Genomic DNA, 16,476 nt, shown 5'->3' with positions numbered 1-16,476 from the left:
AAAATACATCCCAGTACGGCATACCAAAATTTCAAACAAATGTCGTCGTCTTTCACCGAATAGTCTTCTCGTTCAGGCATTAAACACTCGTTCGAGGGTGGGTTAGGGGAATTAAAGCTTATAATTTTAGGTATGATTTGATTTGATTTTAATTACAAATACTACTACTACTAATAACAATAAAATAAAATGTTAAAATAAGGTTTTGTCGAACATGAGCTCCACAGAGGGGAATTAAAGCCACCCCATGTTGAAATTAAAAGAAAATATGAATCTTCCAATCGAATGCTTGTTGGATTGCATGCCTAAGATATTAATCTACTTACACTTTAGGATTCATTAAAATATGACAATAAAATTTAAAAAAAAAGAGAGGGGGAATATGACAAAGTTTCCTTTAGCAGCCCCAAGGACGAAGACGCGTGTTAAAATATTAAACGCATGAGCAGCGGTGGCCCCCGTGGAGCCACGGAGTACAGGATTAGCATTAGGCCATGTCCATAGAGAAAAATAAAAATTAAAAAGAAAAGGCGTGTGCACGATTTGAGCCATAATAATAATAATAATAATAATATTTTTAATTTATTTTTAAAAGAAAAAGCATCAGCTACTTATAAATAAAGTCTTTAAGAGATAGAGGTACCCTTTACCCGTCTAATATTGACTGTAGAATTAGCTATCATGTTATTTATAAATATAAATATGTATAACTTTGTAGTCCAAAAAAAAAAAAAAAGAAATTGGTAAAAGTCTAAGATATTCCTACACAAGGTGTCGAATGAGTGAATCATACTTAATTAAAAGCTTAATAAAATGTCTAATGATTGCACAATAGTTAACTAAAAGCATAATTCCCATACAAAATGTCTATACCGATTGCACAATAGTTAATTAAACGTACCCTTTTTCTTTCATCTTAGATATATTTTTGAATCATTTGCTGCTGTACGTACTGAGTTTAGTTTTTGTGGGTGAAGTTAGCAAACTTTTCTTATTATATCTTCCCAAATAAAAACCTTATTTTACTAATTAGTTTTTGTTTAATAAAAATAGTAGAGTATTCCAGTAATTTAATGTATACTGTTAGCATTTATTTTTAATTTTATATTAGTCATAAGTAGAGGATGACTACTAAGTCATTTAAAAGAAAATACAAGAGGGTTAAAGACATTTAATAACCTGGCCCGGTCCAGCCCGGCCCAAGAACATTAGAGTGATAAGGAGCCGATTGAAACCATTTGATCGATCCTACGCCAGTCGTGTCGTCACACAAATCCACACCCAAACCTAAAAAATATCCTCATCTTGGTGCACAAGTTAGCACGCAAGTCCAAACGCCAATACCCTCACAAACTCCTACCTCTACTACTACAACTATTACTACTACTACTACGACTGTTGCTCGTCTCTTCCTCTCGATTTCTCTTTATCTATCTCGCCATTTCCTGAAGCGCTCCAAGAAGAGCGGCGGCCAATGGAGAGGGTTGCGCTGCTCCGCTCCTTATCCTGCTCCTCCACCGCCGCTCGCCGCCTCCTCTTGCGCTGCCCCAAGGGCAAGTCCCGCCTCTTCTCCTCCAATCCGTACAGGTGTCGGCCGCACGAGCTCCGCACCTGCTCCGTCGCCCTGCGGTCCTGGCCTTTGGTCCCGACCCCTCCCCTTCGCTTCAAGAGGGGCTTCTCCCTATCTCCACGGGCCGTCTCCACCTCCCCCTCGCCGGTTTCCCGAGGTAAGAGCTCGTTGAATTGATAAAGAGGCTATTTTGGACGTCTGGGTCTGGGTGTTGGCTTTTTTCTCGCCAAGATTGCGTGATGATGCGAATCTCTGTTTTTTTCTTGAATGTCTCACGTTTAGTTATTTCGGTGTTCTTATATATTGTGGGTGATGACTCGGAAGTTGACTTTTATCTTCATGAATTTGAGAAACACAGAGGGTGGATTGGGTAAGTCGTTGAGGGACATCCAAAAGTAAGCTTTGCGGGACAATATTCTTACTTTTTTCAACAAGTGGTGGAATCTAAAAATGTCAGGTCGAATTCATCATGCCGTGCCCGAGTAACCTCGATAACTATCCAATAGGAGATACCCAAAAATACATCTATTAGCAAAAGCTAAGTCAAGTCTTCGAAGTTTATCTCCCTGCATAAGAAACTTAACCTTCTTAGCAAGTTCCTCCGGCTCTTAAGTTATGAATAACCCCTTCAGCTTTTCCCACTATGATTGCACAAGATCCAGTCACCAGAGTAAGTTATTAGACATACATCCCAAATTTCTCTAATATCTTTCTTAACTCCCTTCTTTCTTAAATTGCCATTAATCGTGATGTTGTATCTTGCCCTTTAGATTGATGCACCTGGGTTTGTCTTGGGTAATTCTCAATGGTTTAGATATTACAGGATTGAGGCTAGTCACAAACTAAATTCTTTGCATGCCAGTAGCTGATCAATAAGTGACATCCTTTTACAGCGTAATGAGTAATACAGTCAGTCCACCTGACGGTAAGTGTAGAAATGGCAATATACATACTTATTGCCCTTTTGCCTATATATGCATGTTTTTCTTGGATTTTTTTTATTATTATTTTTTTCATCGAGTATGTTCATTCCTCTCCTTTTACCTGCTCTATTATATAAATAGTTTGTCATAAAGAGCCTTTAGCTTTCCCTTGTACTTCTTTTCGGAAGAAGGGTTTTATAGAGATTTTTGCAACCAAAATATTCACAAGTCACAACACTCATTTTTCAATGGTCTATTACTATGTTTTCTTGCTTATGTGACTTTAAGACACATGCTTTTTTTTTTTTACATCTGATACACAGGGAAACAAACTGTTTTTTGTTTGGAACTGTTCGTTCCAGCACACAAAACATATTGAAAAATCAGTATCATTTCTTTTGGTCCAAATTAGAATTGCTTTTGTTAGCTAAATATAAATTATATAACCTGTCTATTCTTTTCAATGAAAGAAAATGCAGATGGTGGCCATGATTTTGCTGAGAAGCTTGGATTTGAGAAAGTATCCGAACAAACAATAGATGAATGCAAATCAACAGCCATTCTTTATAAGCATAAGAAGACAGGTGCAGAAGTAATGTCTGTATCGAATGATGATGAGAATAAAGTTTTTGGCATTGTTTTCCGCACTCCTCCGTAAGTCATTAGTTTTTCTCTTTACTTTTCTGCATTACTGGTGTGTACTAGACCATGTATTTCTGTTGAAGATGTATCCATAATTGATATTGCATCTCCTATCTACATATTCCACGTGGTTTGCTTCATATATGCTAATGAGTCATCGAGTTCATAATATTTGTGTAACTCATTCATTGTGATCTTATTGCTTCAGTTCAAGTCCTCCTAATGACATGCACCCTGGCCGAGATTCTTTCTTTCTTATCTTGTTCTTCTTTTTGTTGAAGTACATTAATTTGTGAATAACAATGACTACATCTGTCTAATAGTTTTCTAGAGATGCAATATTGCTTCAATGATACACTAATCTGTTTGCTTCCTCTTACAAATTGCTATTGGGGTTATAAAGTTTTAGTACCTTTCATGTCTTAGGTGCATAAGCTAATTAATGCTTAGTTTATTTTAAAATTGGCCTCACTTGATATGCTAGTTATGTGCTAAGTTGGAGCTAAAGTTGGAGGATTATTAAAAGGAGGCATTTTCTATCTGGCCATGTGTGAACTGGATGATATATGTTATGGAATGTACCTTATGCTAACCATTGTATCTACACATGCAAAATACATGCACCCTGGCCTTGACATTCTTGCCATTCATATGTATGGAACAATGTGCTAATAGAAACATATTATCTTTTACTGTATTTTACTTGCAATTTTGAACTTTGAAGTAAACATAAAGCTGCTTTAAAGCTCATATTTTGTTGATGCTTGGGTATATTAAGCTAATTTAAATTATACTCCATTTATATTGAGATAATCAGATTCTTTCTTTTTGTTGACAATTTAAATTCTTTTGGACTGCAGGAAAAATTCAACAGGCATACCTCACATTCTTGAACATAGTGTGTTGTGTGGATCAAGAAAGTACCCTTTGAAAGAACCATTTGTTGAGCTGTTAAAAGGCAGTTTAAATACTTTTCTAAATGCATTCACTTATCCAGATAGGACTTGTTATCCTGTTGCTTCAACAAATACCAAGGTAGATTTATGTAAAGCCTGTATCATTGCTTTAGTTGTTTAGTATTTACCATGTGATATTATGAAGTATCTCACGCATGACATTTATATATTTCCAGGATTTCTACAACTTGGTCGATGTATATTTGGACGCTGTTCTCTTTCCTAGATGCGTTGAGGACTTCCAAACATTTCAGCAAGAAGGTTGGCATTATGAGCTTGATAATCCTGCTGAAGATATATCCTACAAAGGTTAGAACATATAATCTCATCCCGGAATTGGCAGACAACTTTTTTGAAAGATTTTCAAACTCATTGTTACCTATTAAAAGTTGTCCTACTAGGCCATGCTTTGAATGTTTTGGGCAAATTAACCAATTCTTACTGTTTTTTTGGCTATTTTAGGTGTCGTGTTCAATGAGATGAAAGGCGTGTACTCTCAACCTGATAACATACTGGGACGGGTTACTCAGCAGGTGAGCTCTTTGTTATATTTGTATACATGATCTCCAGTGCCTCTGTAGTGGTTATTGAAATATTAAATGCTGATGTTCTCCAGTCCTCTGTGGCATGTAAATAGACATTGCATATCCCAAGTCTCCTGGGTATTAGTTGTGTGAATGAAATTTCCCTTTAAGGCTGACTTACTTTCAGCAGATTTAGGGGGTTTTGTTTGATCTGACTTGGTTATGGACTATAATAGCATGAACATGTTGAACTGAACTAGTATTCTCGAAGTCTAAAAGACTATTTGCAAAGTGCAATATTCAGTAAGCTAATGGAATTTTCAACCTTTGGAAGGGTAAAAGTATGTCTCTCATGGATGTTAAAATGCATTAGAATTTTGGAGTGAATGTAATATTCGTTTTAATTCCATGTTACCATGGTTGTGTTATACAGTGAATAACTTCTATATTGTAAATTTCTGTTTTTAAGACTTCAGTAGCTTCCATAAAATTATTTCATTTTGTCTAACATTGCCTGATGGCCCTGATCTACTGCTGCTATGCTTAAATTGTTTCTAATTAGCATGAATTCTTCTTTTGGATAAAGTTTGTCTCAGTTTAATAACAAATGACATAAATTAGGATTTTTGATGTCAATGATGAGAGTAGGAAGACATTGTTAACTATAAAATAAGATCTAATCAGGTTTATTTAGGTTACCCTACTGTACCAGTTTGTTCTTGACCTCTTGTTTGGTTCCTGTTAACATCTTTTGTCTACTTCACATATTATATGGTTCACTTATTTGATTTTTACATAAAGTTCTTTAATTCAATATAAACATGAATGCATGATTTATTGTTCTGGTATCATATTCAAGTATGCAGGTCTTTGCTTGTACTTAAATTCTAACATTCATGTGACTTATACTGTTAAAATCTCTATTGGTAAATGGTAATATATTATTATATTCTAGATGCTTTCTTCTTCGCTGCATGGTTAATTATAGTTTGAGAAATAGTTCTTGTCAAGTACCGGCCACTTAGGCATGAGCAGTAGCCGTTCTATACCATTTGTGTCTCATTTATTTACAGCATCTTTTTGGCCTCCATAAAGTTTGTATTCTCTTACTTTCTAGATCAGGATGTGTTACACTTTTTTTTCATAAATTCCTTGCAGGCTCTTTATCCGGAAAACACCTATGGTGTTGATAGTGGTGGTGATCCGAAAGAAATACCGAAACTTACATTTGAAGAATTCCAGGTACAATAAAGTTGTCTAATTAAGTCCCTTATTAATAAATAAATTTTCATGCTTGCATTATCATTGTATGTGATCATTTACGTGTATGACTTCTTTTCACGTACTATGCTAATAGTCTAATACAAACCATCGCTGCTTCTTTGTACAAAATCTCATATTATTCCTTGACGTAATTACATTTGTCTTAGCATGCCTATTATGTGTAATTTTTATCAGGAGTTCCACCGTAAGTACTATCATCCAAGCAATGCTAGGATATGGTTCTATGGAGATGATGATCCAAAGGAGCGTCTACGTATCTTAAATGGTAATTGCTTCACATTTCCTAATTAATTATTCTCTGTTCGTAATTTCTTACTATTTACCTTTTCAGTGCTCTCATTTGATTCATTTCCTTAATAGTTTTTTTTGTTGCCTGTAGTATTTTACCAAGTACAAACTCATATCCGAAAATCTAAAAAGATTCAAAAGACTTGTGGTTCACAATTAGAAGCTTTAATATGAATGACATCAACACCCAAGGCAGGTGGACAATTGCGGCTGACGTTAAACTAGGAAAATCTAGAAAGGGAGAGTGAGATTGAAGCTTGTTCCATCTCTAATTATAAACATTCATGAGAAATTGCAAATTATGCTTTATATCTCTACAGGCTTAGAGATGGGCCTAGTGATATAAGAAGCTGGAAATCTTTAAACTTTGATATTGTTATGCATACAATGCAATGAACCTGAATCCTTCAGGTGTCCTTGTTTTGTCATACGTAGGAAAGTTTCAAGTTCAAATTCCACTATCCTATCTGCCATATGTTTTTAAAGCTCTGTAGGTTTAAGCTTAATTGCCTAAAAGTACATAAGTTGACCACTTGTTCATGGGAATCTTGGGCGCTCATGAATAACGGGGTGTTAGTATATATTCCAACATCAATGCTCTGACGATTAAACCTATCTTAGAATGATCACAATGTTATTTTTCATCATGGCTTTGTAGTTCTTGTTATGAAATAATGACAATAAAGCAACATGACTGAGCAATTGGAATTTAACTCATAAAAAGTACCAAATAATATAGGTTTAGTGTAAGTATAAAGGAACTTAGATACACATCATATGAACAACTAGAGATTATTCAAGGACCGTAACATATTATTTTTCTTCTAAAGTCAGATAATTCTCATAAATGTATGTCTGACAAAGGATGGTGAACATTAATTTACGTAATAGAAATCTAATCTTTTTTGTGCTCTTTACGGAATCAAAATTTCAGCACGGAGCTCAGTTGTTAAACATTTAGCTCATTGTCTTCAATGTTATTACATTTACTCTTGTGTGATATTGTATTATGTTCCTTTACATCAAGAAATACGCTATTAGCTGTAGAGTGTAGAACAAAAACATCATCCCTAAAAGTTTTCTAGTGATAGAATCATGGATAAAGTGTAGAACAAAAACTCATGCTTAAAAAGAATATCTAGTGATAGAATCATGGATATGTTGCTAATCTGCATATATGTACAAGTCAGCAGTTGGAGTTAAGAAATCATCACTCCACTACACAATTTACTCTTACACGTATAAATTGTTTGAGTTGTTAAACTCCCGTTAATATATATATATTTTTTCCCTGTAGAATACCTTGATCAATTTGAGGCAAGCTCTTCTCGTAATGAATCAAAAGTTCAACCACAGAAACTCTTCAAAGAACCAGTGAGGATTGTTGAGAAATATCCTGCTGATGAAGGTGGTGACTTGAAGAAAAAACATATGGTGTGCCTTAATTGGCTGCTGTCAGAAGAGCCCTTAGACATAGAGACTGAGCTTACACTTGGTTTTCTGGATCATTTATTGCTGGGTACACCAGCTTCTCCACTGAGAAGGATCCTTCTTGAAAGTCGTTTAGGAGATGCCATTGTAGGTGGTGGAGTTGATGATGAACTCCTTCAACCCCAATTCAGTATAGGACTTAAAGGTGTCTCCGAAGATGACATTCATAAAGTGGAGCAGTTAGTGATGGAAACAATGAAGAATTTAGCAGAGGAAGGTTTTACTTCTGAGGCAGTGGAGGCATCAATGAATACAATTGAATTCTCCCTCAGGGAAAATAACACAGGATCATTTCCTCGAGGCTTATCTCTGATGCTTCGTTCTATTGTACAAACACTAGCCCCTTTTTATTTGCTATAAGCTATTTAGTTGTCCCAACCAAAGCCAAATTACAAAATATTGTTATCTTGCAGGGCAAGTGGATTTATGATATGGATCCTTTTGAACCTCTGAGGTATGAAAAGCCATTGCAAAATCTGAAAATGCGCATTGCTGAAGAAGGATCCAAGGCTGTATTTTCACCGCTGATTTATAAATTTATCTTGAACAACCCTCATCTTGTCACGGTTGAAATGCAGGTCTTTAGGAATCACCTTTTGCTACTGAATGTTTCTTGAGAGAACAATTCTTTGTTTTGAAAGATTTCTTGCCATCTTTTGATGCAGCCTGATCCAGAAAAAGCTTCTCGTGACGAAGCAGCCGAGAAAGAAATCCTCAACAAAGTAAAAGCTAGTATGACACAGGAAGATCTTGCCGAGTTAGCACGTGCTACACAAGAACTCCGGTTAAAGCAAGAAACTCCGGATCCTCCTGAAGCTTTGCGATCTGTTCCCAGTCTCTCACTACAAGACATCCCCAAAAAACCTGTTCATGTCCCCACAGAAGTATGTCTAGCTCCTCCTAATGATTATTGAATTTCTCAAATACGAACTCTATATAGAAATGGATCACATACTCTCTCTCTCCCACCCAAAACCCAACCTTCCACCCCTACCCCCTCTGGATCACTTAATTTCTCTGGACAGTAGGATCCTGCAGATCCTTATAGTATGTGACCGTGCGTTTCAAACAATTCCTAGTTACTGCTTTAAGTTTTTAAATAATTTCTATATTCAGTAACATTGGCAATCTAGTTTGCAGTTATCTTATATTACAGCACTGATGGTTAACTTCTTTCTAGTTGCAGTTTCTTACTTTGAAGCTTTCGTGCTATTTAAATTTAGAAATAGTAGAAATTTATTAATGCTTGTAACGTACAGGTCGTGGAAATCAATGGAGTAAAGTGTTTGCAGCATGACCTTTTCACGAATGATGTTGTCTATTCAGAAGTTGTATTTGACATGAGTTTTCTAAAGAAAGAACTTCTTCAGTTGGTGCCACTGTTCTGGTGAGTAGAATTATTGCGATGTTATTTGCCCAGGCATAATGTTCCATGTTCCATTTGTTCTTCATAAGTAAGCTGGAATATATTCTAACAGCTAAGGATTTTGCAGTCAGTCTTTGCTTGAGATGGGCACAAAAGATATGGATTTTGTGCAACTTAATCAATTGATTGGAAGGAAAACTGGAGGTATATCAGTTTATCCTTTCACATCTTCAGTGCGGGGGAAAGTTGATCCGTGTACCCATATTATTGTTCGAGGAAAAGCAATGGCAGCACGGGCAGAGGACTTGTTTAACCTGGTACCGTCTCTTTAGGCACCATTTATTTTTTTGGTTTTTTTGTGTCACTCATGATTAATTTTAATGTTTTCTATGCGTTTATTGTTTTATGCTTAAAAGAAAACTATATATATTGGTCTTCATAGTTAGTACGGAAGATTCTAATTTTCAATAACAGTTATTTCTTCATTCAGTTCTTGCAAATCTTTGGGGTAGACATCAACGAGGAGGAAGCTATATTGATAATTTTTACTTAGTTCAGCATGGCTATGCAACTTTAAGCTTAACGGGCTATAGTAAAAACTAAAATACCAAACCATCTTTTCAAATGTTGCAATAAACATTCTAAATTGGAATGGGCTGATTAAATGCTATACTCCTTACAAGTCTTTATTAGACTTGTCGTTCATTCTGATTTACATTTAGCAGTTGTCCATCTGTTGCATCTTAAGGAAAGGGTTGATCAGTTCTTTTACCTGCAGATAACGTGCATTCTTCAAGATGTTCAATTTACTGAACAGCAAAGATTTAGGCAGTTCGTTTCTCAAAGCAAAGCAAGAATGGAGGTACCAATTTGTTAATTTTCAAAACATACAATCATTATAACTGTCTTATAAGTATCTGTTTGCAGAGTCGATTGAGAGGCAGTGGTCATGGTATTGCAGCTGCTAGAATGGATGCTAAGTTAAACATGGCTGGATGGATTTCTGAACAGATGGGTGGCTTTAGGTAAAATCTTGTTTAAACTGCTGACCGTTGGGCTTTCCATGTCATCAGCAACTACCTTCATCATGAGATTATGTAACTAAATATTTTATTACCACATTAGCATTTCATTTCCGACGGGTGATTCTTTTCATGTAAGTTGATGCTACTGATCTAAACATGATCTTTTCCTGAGATCCCAGAGGTCTAGATTTTTGTCTGGGGTTCTAGAATGTATCTGAAGACAATGTCCTTTTTGTGTTTCACCAGTTATTTGGAGTTCTTACAAGAACTTGAAAAGAAAATAGATCAAGACTGGGATAGAATTTCTTGTTCTCTGGAGGAAATACGAAAATCCATACTTGCAAAGGAAGGTTGCTTGATCAATGTGACAACTGATGAGAAAAATCTCTCAAAAACCAATAAATTGATCGCCAAATTTGTTGACTCACTTCCAAGTACTACGTCCCGTGAGAGTGATTCCTGGCCCAGCAAATTTTCTCCAGTAAATGAAGCTATCGTTATTCCTACCCAGGTGCTGCCAATATTGGCATTGTAAAACAAAATAATCTATTTCATTGACATATTATTTATCGTCTATACTTGGCTGATTATATCATCTGTCTCATTATGTTTGCAGGTTAACTATGTTGGTAAGGCGGCTAATGTATATGAAACAGGATATCAGCTCAATGGAAGTGCCTATGTCATTTCCAAGTACATTAGCAATACATGGTTATGGGACCGTGTTCGAGTTAGTGGTGGCGCGTATGGGGGCTTTTGTGATTTTGATACCCATTCAGGTGTATATCGTGTTGCACTATATCTTGTTAATCCATTGGCCTTCAAATAGTTGGATTAGGATATTAGCACATCATGGGGATCACATTTGTACAGTAGTATCCAACTCTCCGCCAACTTGAAGCTAGTTCTAGCCTTCTAGGTTTGGTTGATTTCTGCAAATGATTCGTTCTCTTCTTGCAGGAGTATTCTCCTATTTGTCCTATCGTGATCCAAACTTGTTGAAGACACTAGACATTTATGATGGGACCGCCAACTTTCTCAGGGAGCTTGAACTGGATGATGATAGCCTTACGAAAGCCATTATTGGTACTATAGGAGATGTTGATGGCTACCAGCTGCCAGATGCAAAGGGTTACAGCAGGTACAAGATGCCACTAGCGGTATTTCTATGAAATTTGCTCATTTAGATGTCAAAAGTATGGCTCTTTCTAATTTTAAATTCACTTCTTCTGTAAGGTAATTCATCTCTAGTATAATCATGTGAGCTACTAAAAAGATTTTCCATGAGAATATGCACATACAAGTTGCAAGGAACAAATTAAGTTACAAGGTAGGAATTGGGGACATTGTTAGACTGTATCTTTTCGAGGCAACAGTTGATTGAAATACCATGATATCAAAATGCCCCAAGTTATATTTGATGCTCCAGGTGTCTTAAGCATATCAACAATCTGTCTCTGCGCGAACATTATCTTGCAGGTTATCTCAAGCCTAAAAGGGAGGCATGTAGTTATAGAATATTGCTTCCAGAATAAACATTCTTGACATTCTCGTTGTTGCATGAAATTTTAGTATGACAAGTAAACTTGAATACTCAACTACTGTCTAAAGGTAATAAGATATGGAGAAGGCTTTCTTTGGCAAACAAACATGTGCTTATCATCAAACTCTCGAAAATTTGCGAAAACCTAGTGCATGTAATACCTTTTTGCTTTTTTATTGAATATTTTTAATATTTTCAATATGTACAAGAAAAATTAAGGGATGTGTGGACTCTGCAGTCTGCACCTTATGACAACTTTGGACATTGCTTAAACTCTGCTTTGCAGATATCAACATCCATATATTGAACACTGATCGACTGACTGACAACGAGCTTATTCCATCATATATGGGTTACTAAAGTTATTCAACATGTGATTTTATCTATTTGTTATGCCTCATGGTCCTGGATGTGATCATAAACTTTGGTGTCTTCGTGTTAGCTTATAAGTGCTGGCTTACTTGACCTAGATAGTAGATAGTTTTACTCTGCAAAGATTGCTCCAGAGGAACTGCATCATAGCACAGCCACCAGTATCACCCTCATTCAAGACGTAGGGTCATAGGGATATTCAAGTTTCAATAGGGAACTTCTGCCAGCTGGAACTCCATCAAGAGTTTAGAGTGATACCCTTTTGTCTTGTTACTGATTTTCTTGTGGACGCTTATGTTACCTACTATTTCTTGTTACAAGTTAATCACCAGCATTTAACACGGTACATTTTCTTCTTTCCTAGCCTATTGCGACATTTACTGGGTGTCACGGATGAGGAACGCGAACGAAGGCGTGAAGAGATTTTGTCAACCAGGTAAGGAGATTTGTGACTCAATTTTTATTGCTTCTTTTGTTGAAAAGCTTTTCGGCCAGTTTATGAACCTTATAGTTGGTGGCCGGACTCCCCTTGTTACTCAGGCCCCATAACATTTTCCTTAAACTGATATTGTCATTGTCTATGTAACAGCTTAAAGGATTTTAAGGAGTTTTCAGATGCAGTCGACTCAATAAGGACTAAAGGGATTGTGGTCGCTGTTGCATCTCCCGAGGATGTTGCTGCAGCAAACGAGGAGAGGCCTGGATTTTTTGAAGTCAAGAAAGCCCCGTGAAGTTCTAGAGTTGATGACTGTTATTTTCTTTTATCAAAGCTGGAATCGTCATAAGCATTATTTGCATTCAAAAGGCCTTGGAGTTTCTTAGCTCTCTACCGTTGCTGGAATTTTAATCCTGGCAACTGTACATCATCCGTCAAAGTGGACAGAACGCTTCCTTTCTACTCTAAAATTTGTGGTAGTATTGCATCATTTATGTTGTTTATTAGGGTAGGGAGTATGGACAATTCCAAGAGGACTGCTGAAACAGAGGACTTGCTTCTACTAGCTGATCATATCTTCTTCTTTTTTGTTGAGAAATTGCCTTCGGAAAAAAAAAAAATTCTCTTATAGTTAACAGATAATTCAGAGGTAGCAACTGTGAATTCTGTCTCTTTTTTTAAAGAGAAATGGAAACTTATTAAATTGATATTGTTACGATTCGTACTCGGAAATAATAGTACACTGTTCAACCATGCATCCCATTGGTATGAATTCTATCTTTTTTTGCTTGTCATATTTGATTCCTCCAATAAAAAAATGCTTCCTACTCTCCTGTTGGCACTACATGAACATCTAATCTTTCTTTCTTTCTTTTTTCTCTTTTGTCTTTATGAGATTTATGATTTCCATAACACATTTTATAAGATTTGACATGGACGTAAAAAAGGGAAAGAAAAAAAGGAAAAGGAAAAGAAAAAGAAAAGGTTAACTATGATGGCTCTTTTCCACTTTTTTCTCCCAAATATTTAAAAAAATTAACCGCACTCAAGTACTTTGACAAATCTTTGTCTGAACCTCGAGTGCTCCACCAATAAATCAATGAACTTCTTGTTTAAATAATATAGAATAGAGAAAATTCTCAAATGTGATGGGAGATCTATTTCATTTTTAAAATCTCGATACAGCCTCAATACATCCACTCTCAAGTCTCAAAACTGTGGAAAACATGCTTTGCCAAATTAGTATAAAAGAACAAGAATTAAAAGAAAGGAGAGGCTCCTCCTTCACTTAAAACATGAACAATAGTACAGGATAATCAAGGAAATGATCAATTAGTCACGTTTATCGCCAAGCGGATCTTAAGTGAACAAGAACCACAAGGCAGAAGAACAGAGGCTAGTAGAAGATCTGAACTCGGTCTCTCTATTTCTCCATTCTCATCAAATACAATACCCATTTCCTTGAGCTCTAATGAAGTTACTGAATAATAGTCACCGCATCTGCATAAATAGACTAGTTCTTGAGCATCCCCTGTGGTTTCCACAGACATATCGCCCAGTTCAACTTCATCAGCAATTACCTCCAGCTCCTGCCTGGAAGCTCTCAATTCCTTGTCATATTCTGATCTTGATTTGGAATCAGAGAGAACTTCCCATGCTTTCTGCACATTTAGAAATCCTTGTTCCTTGAAATGAGCCTCAGATGGCTCCTGAACTTTGTCAGGATGAGTACTGAGAACGGCTGATCTATAATTTGCTCGAATTTCATCATAACTTGCATCTTCCTTCACAGATAGAACTTCATAATGGGTCCTTTGGATGGAATTATTGAAAGGAAGAAGCATGGATCAACTTAATTACGGTCCCTCCTCACTGTACAAAAAAAAATTGATAAGAAAATGAAGTACATAACAATTTACTGAAAAGTAATCAACATTTCAGGGAGAGAGGAACTTCAATAATAGCTTATTTCGAGGGATACAAGACAATAAGAATGTTTTCCATTTTGGGAGTTCCTGAAGATTGTGTACCCCTTCTAATCAAGAGAGAAACAACAAAAATTAAGGTTGTGTTTTGTCAAAAACTGATGTAGAAGAATGAGAACTATCCCTGCTACCAACTAAATGATTATAGCTTGCTAGAACTAACATGTGATAGAGTATCCGAGTTTGTTAGAAAAATCAGAAGACCTCTATCACAAGATAGTAGCTATGTTGAAAGGTAGAACTACTGAGATACTGTATTGAAAATGGTGTAACAACTCGACTCACTTCATTTCATGAAACACTAAGAATGGAGGTTATCAATGGTAACCGGTACACATATCCCTGTATGGTTGTATCCACCATACAAACAGAACCTGAGTGAAATCCAGTGTACTTTGTGACAGCAGAGCTACCAATATATAGAAGGGTTATCAGTCTTGTGAAAACCTTCTCCCTATACAATCCAATATATTTTTCTACACAACAAGAAGCCTTTTTTGGTCCCAACTATTTAAGATCAGCTCGGAATATTATTTTTACAATCTAACATAAAATCTAGATCCATCTTTCCTTTAACAATTCACATTATTTCCCAATAATACAACCATATATTAATAATTTCTCATAAAGCTCTCCAAGTTTGTTCCTGCTTAGACTTTAGGTTTCACAGTAAAATGCTACTTGACAGGTAGGGATTTTCTAATAGTAAACCATAAGTTGCTATACGGATTAAGATTGGCTCATATATATACCTAGCAATACCATGTATCATTAAGTTCAACCATAGTTCCAAAAATCGGTATCAGAAATGGCCGTTCGGAAAAACGATATGCATCAATCGTATCGGCCGCCTATATCAAAAAAATAATAATTACTCATATATAAAGCCTAAAAATATCTCTCTATCTATGCAGCAGGCTAGGCCTGCAGCACCGAAACTGGGATCAATGAGTTCAACATGCAAAAGATGCACAAACATGTAAATGGATATAGAAAAGCTGCAGAATAGACACACAAAGGGTACTGCAGATATCAGATACTCATTTCTCTCTTTTTAACATGATATTCTATATAATCCATAGCACATGGCAAATTCACTCATTTATGCCATTTACTGGTGAAATTTTAAAAAAGAAAAAGAAAATCAGCATAAATGATAAATCTTGTAGAAAAATAATTAGAAATTTAGAATGAAAGTTATGACATTATTTCCAAGAATTTCTCAATTGCATTGATTCCTATCAAACATTTTCATACTGGTCAATCAATGCAATATTGGTACTAAATCAACTAGTTTTCTAGCAAGTGAGTTCATGTAAGCGGTATCCACAACGGAATTCTCTATACAGTTTCATGAGTCAATACTCCAAAATTTTAAGACATGCACCTTGAAACAAACATAATATCCAAAATACCCATGGAAAAAAAGAACCCTCGATTCCTAGTCTGTGTTTGCATAGGCAATAGACAAGTACTAATTCATCTAAAATACTCCACAGAATTAAGTTCTTTCGAAGTAGACCTAGCTATGAGCTACATGAGATTGAGCCCTTGGTGGAATCGTCTAGTAGAAGAGCTTCATGAGTTTGACCAAAATCTAAGAAACAACTTCTAATCTAACAAGGTTTTACCAAAAGATTCATCAGAAGTAATGAGGCAGCCACTGACGTAATACACCAATCTAAACCTCAGTCATGGAATTTATTCACATACGATTGCTTCGTGGGATCAAATTCCCAAACCCTAGCAAATCCTTAAGCAGAGTAAGTGATAACGTCGGATCTATCTAATGCATAAAACACAAAATAAAGTTCGAAGGAATCGATAATTATAGATTCGGAAGAGAAATCCCAAGAGAAGGAACCTTAGATTGGCGTCGGATACATCAAGGGGAGAACGGAGATTAGAGGCGGATGGAGAGGTGGTAAGTGGAGATGTTATAAATATGAGTTGCGGTTTAATTGGGTTAGTATTTCGGGTCGGGTCGGGTCGTATTGGATTTATTCCGACCCGTTTTCACTCCTACCCTCCTCTTCCCCTCTAAACTAGATATCTTTAAGGGAGAGAGTTA

General features: G+C 36.1%; 2 protein-coding genes across 3 annotated transcripts; one reads left to right on the top strand and one right to left on the bottom strand.

Moving 5' to 3' along the window:
- The first annotated feature begins 1,316 nt into the window (after positions 1-1,316).
- LOC140759959 (presequence protease 1, chloroplastic/mitochondrial-like) lies at positions 1,317-13,175 on the top strand. Of its 2 annotated transcripts, none has more exons than XM_073096684.1 (19): positions 1,317-1,727; positions 2,964-3,147; positions 3,996-4,170; positions 4,268-4,400; positions 4,554-4,624; positions 5,774-5,857; positions 6,074-6,164; positions 7,485-8,005; positions 8,092-8,256; positions 8,344-8,562; positions 8,938-9,065; positions 9,172-9,361; positions 9,823-9,906; positions 9,972-10,069; positions 10,316-10,580; positions 10,686-10,848; positions 11,030-11,210; positions 12,349-12,420; positions 12,574-13,175. In XM_073096684.1, the coding sequence occupies exons 1-19, from the start codon at positions 1,475-1,477 to the stop codon at positions 12,713-12,715; spliced, it is 3,219 nt and encodes a 1,072-aa protein (XP_072952785.1). In that variant the 5' UTR covers positions 1,317-1,474; the 3' UTR covers positions 12,716-13,175. The 2 variants fall into 2 exon arrangements, with proteins under 2 accessions (XP_072952785.1, XP_072952786.1); XM_073096685.1 differs by having other exon boundaries at positions 1,318-1,727; positions 2,973-3,147.
- A 381-nt stretch (positions 13,176-13,556) lies between these two features.
- On the bottom strand, positions 13,557-16,431 carry LOC140760131 (uncharacterized). Its single transcript, XM_073096957.1, has 2 exons — positions 16,270-16,431; positions 13,557-14,292 (listed from the first exon to the last, which is right to left on the bottom strand). Exon 2 carries the CDS (start codon positions 14,262-14,264, stop codon positions 13,749-13,751), a length of 516 nt encoding a protein of 171 aa, XP_072953058.1. The 5' UTR covers positions 14,265-14,292; positions 16,270-16,431; the 3' UTR covers positions 13,557-13,748.
- Between the last annotated feature and the right edge of the window lie 45 nt (positions 16,432-16,476).

Source organism: Typha angustifolia, chromosome 5, assembly GCF_048772165.1.
Source record: "Typha angustifolia cultivar Huaian chromosome 5, ASM4877216v1, whole genome shotgun sequence".
Lineage (NCBI taxonomy): Eukaryota > Viridiplantae > Streptophyta > Magnoliopsida > Poales > Typhaceae > Typha > Typha angustifolia.
The sequence above is the reverse complement of the archived record's forward strand: the minus strand, read 5'-3'. Positions and strand labels throughout refer to the sequence as shown.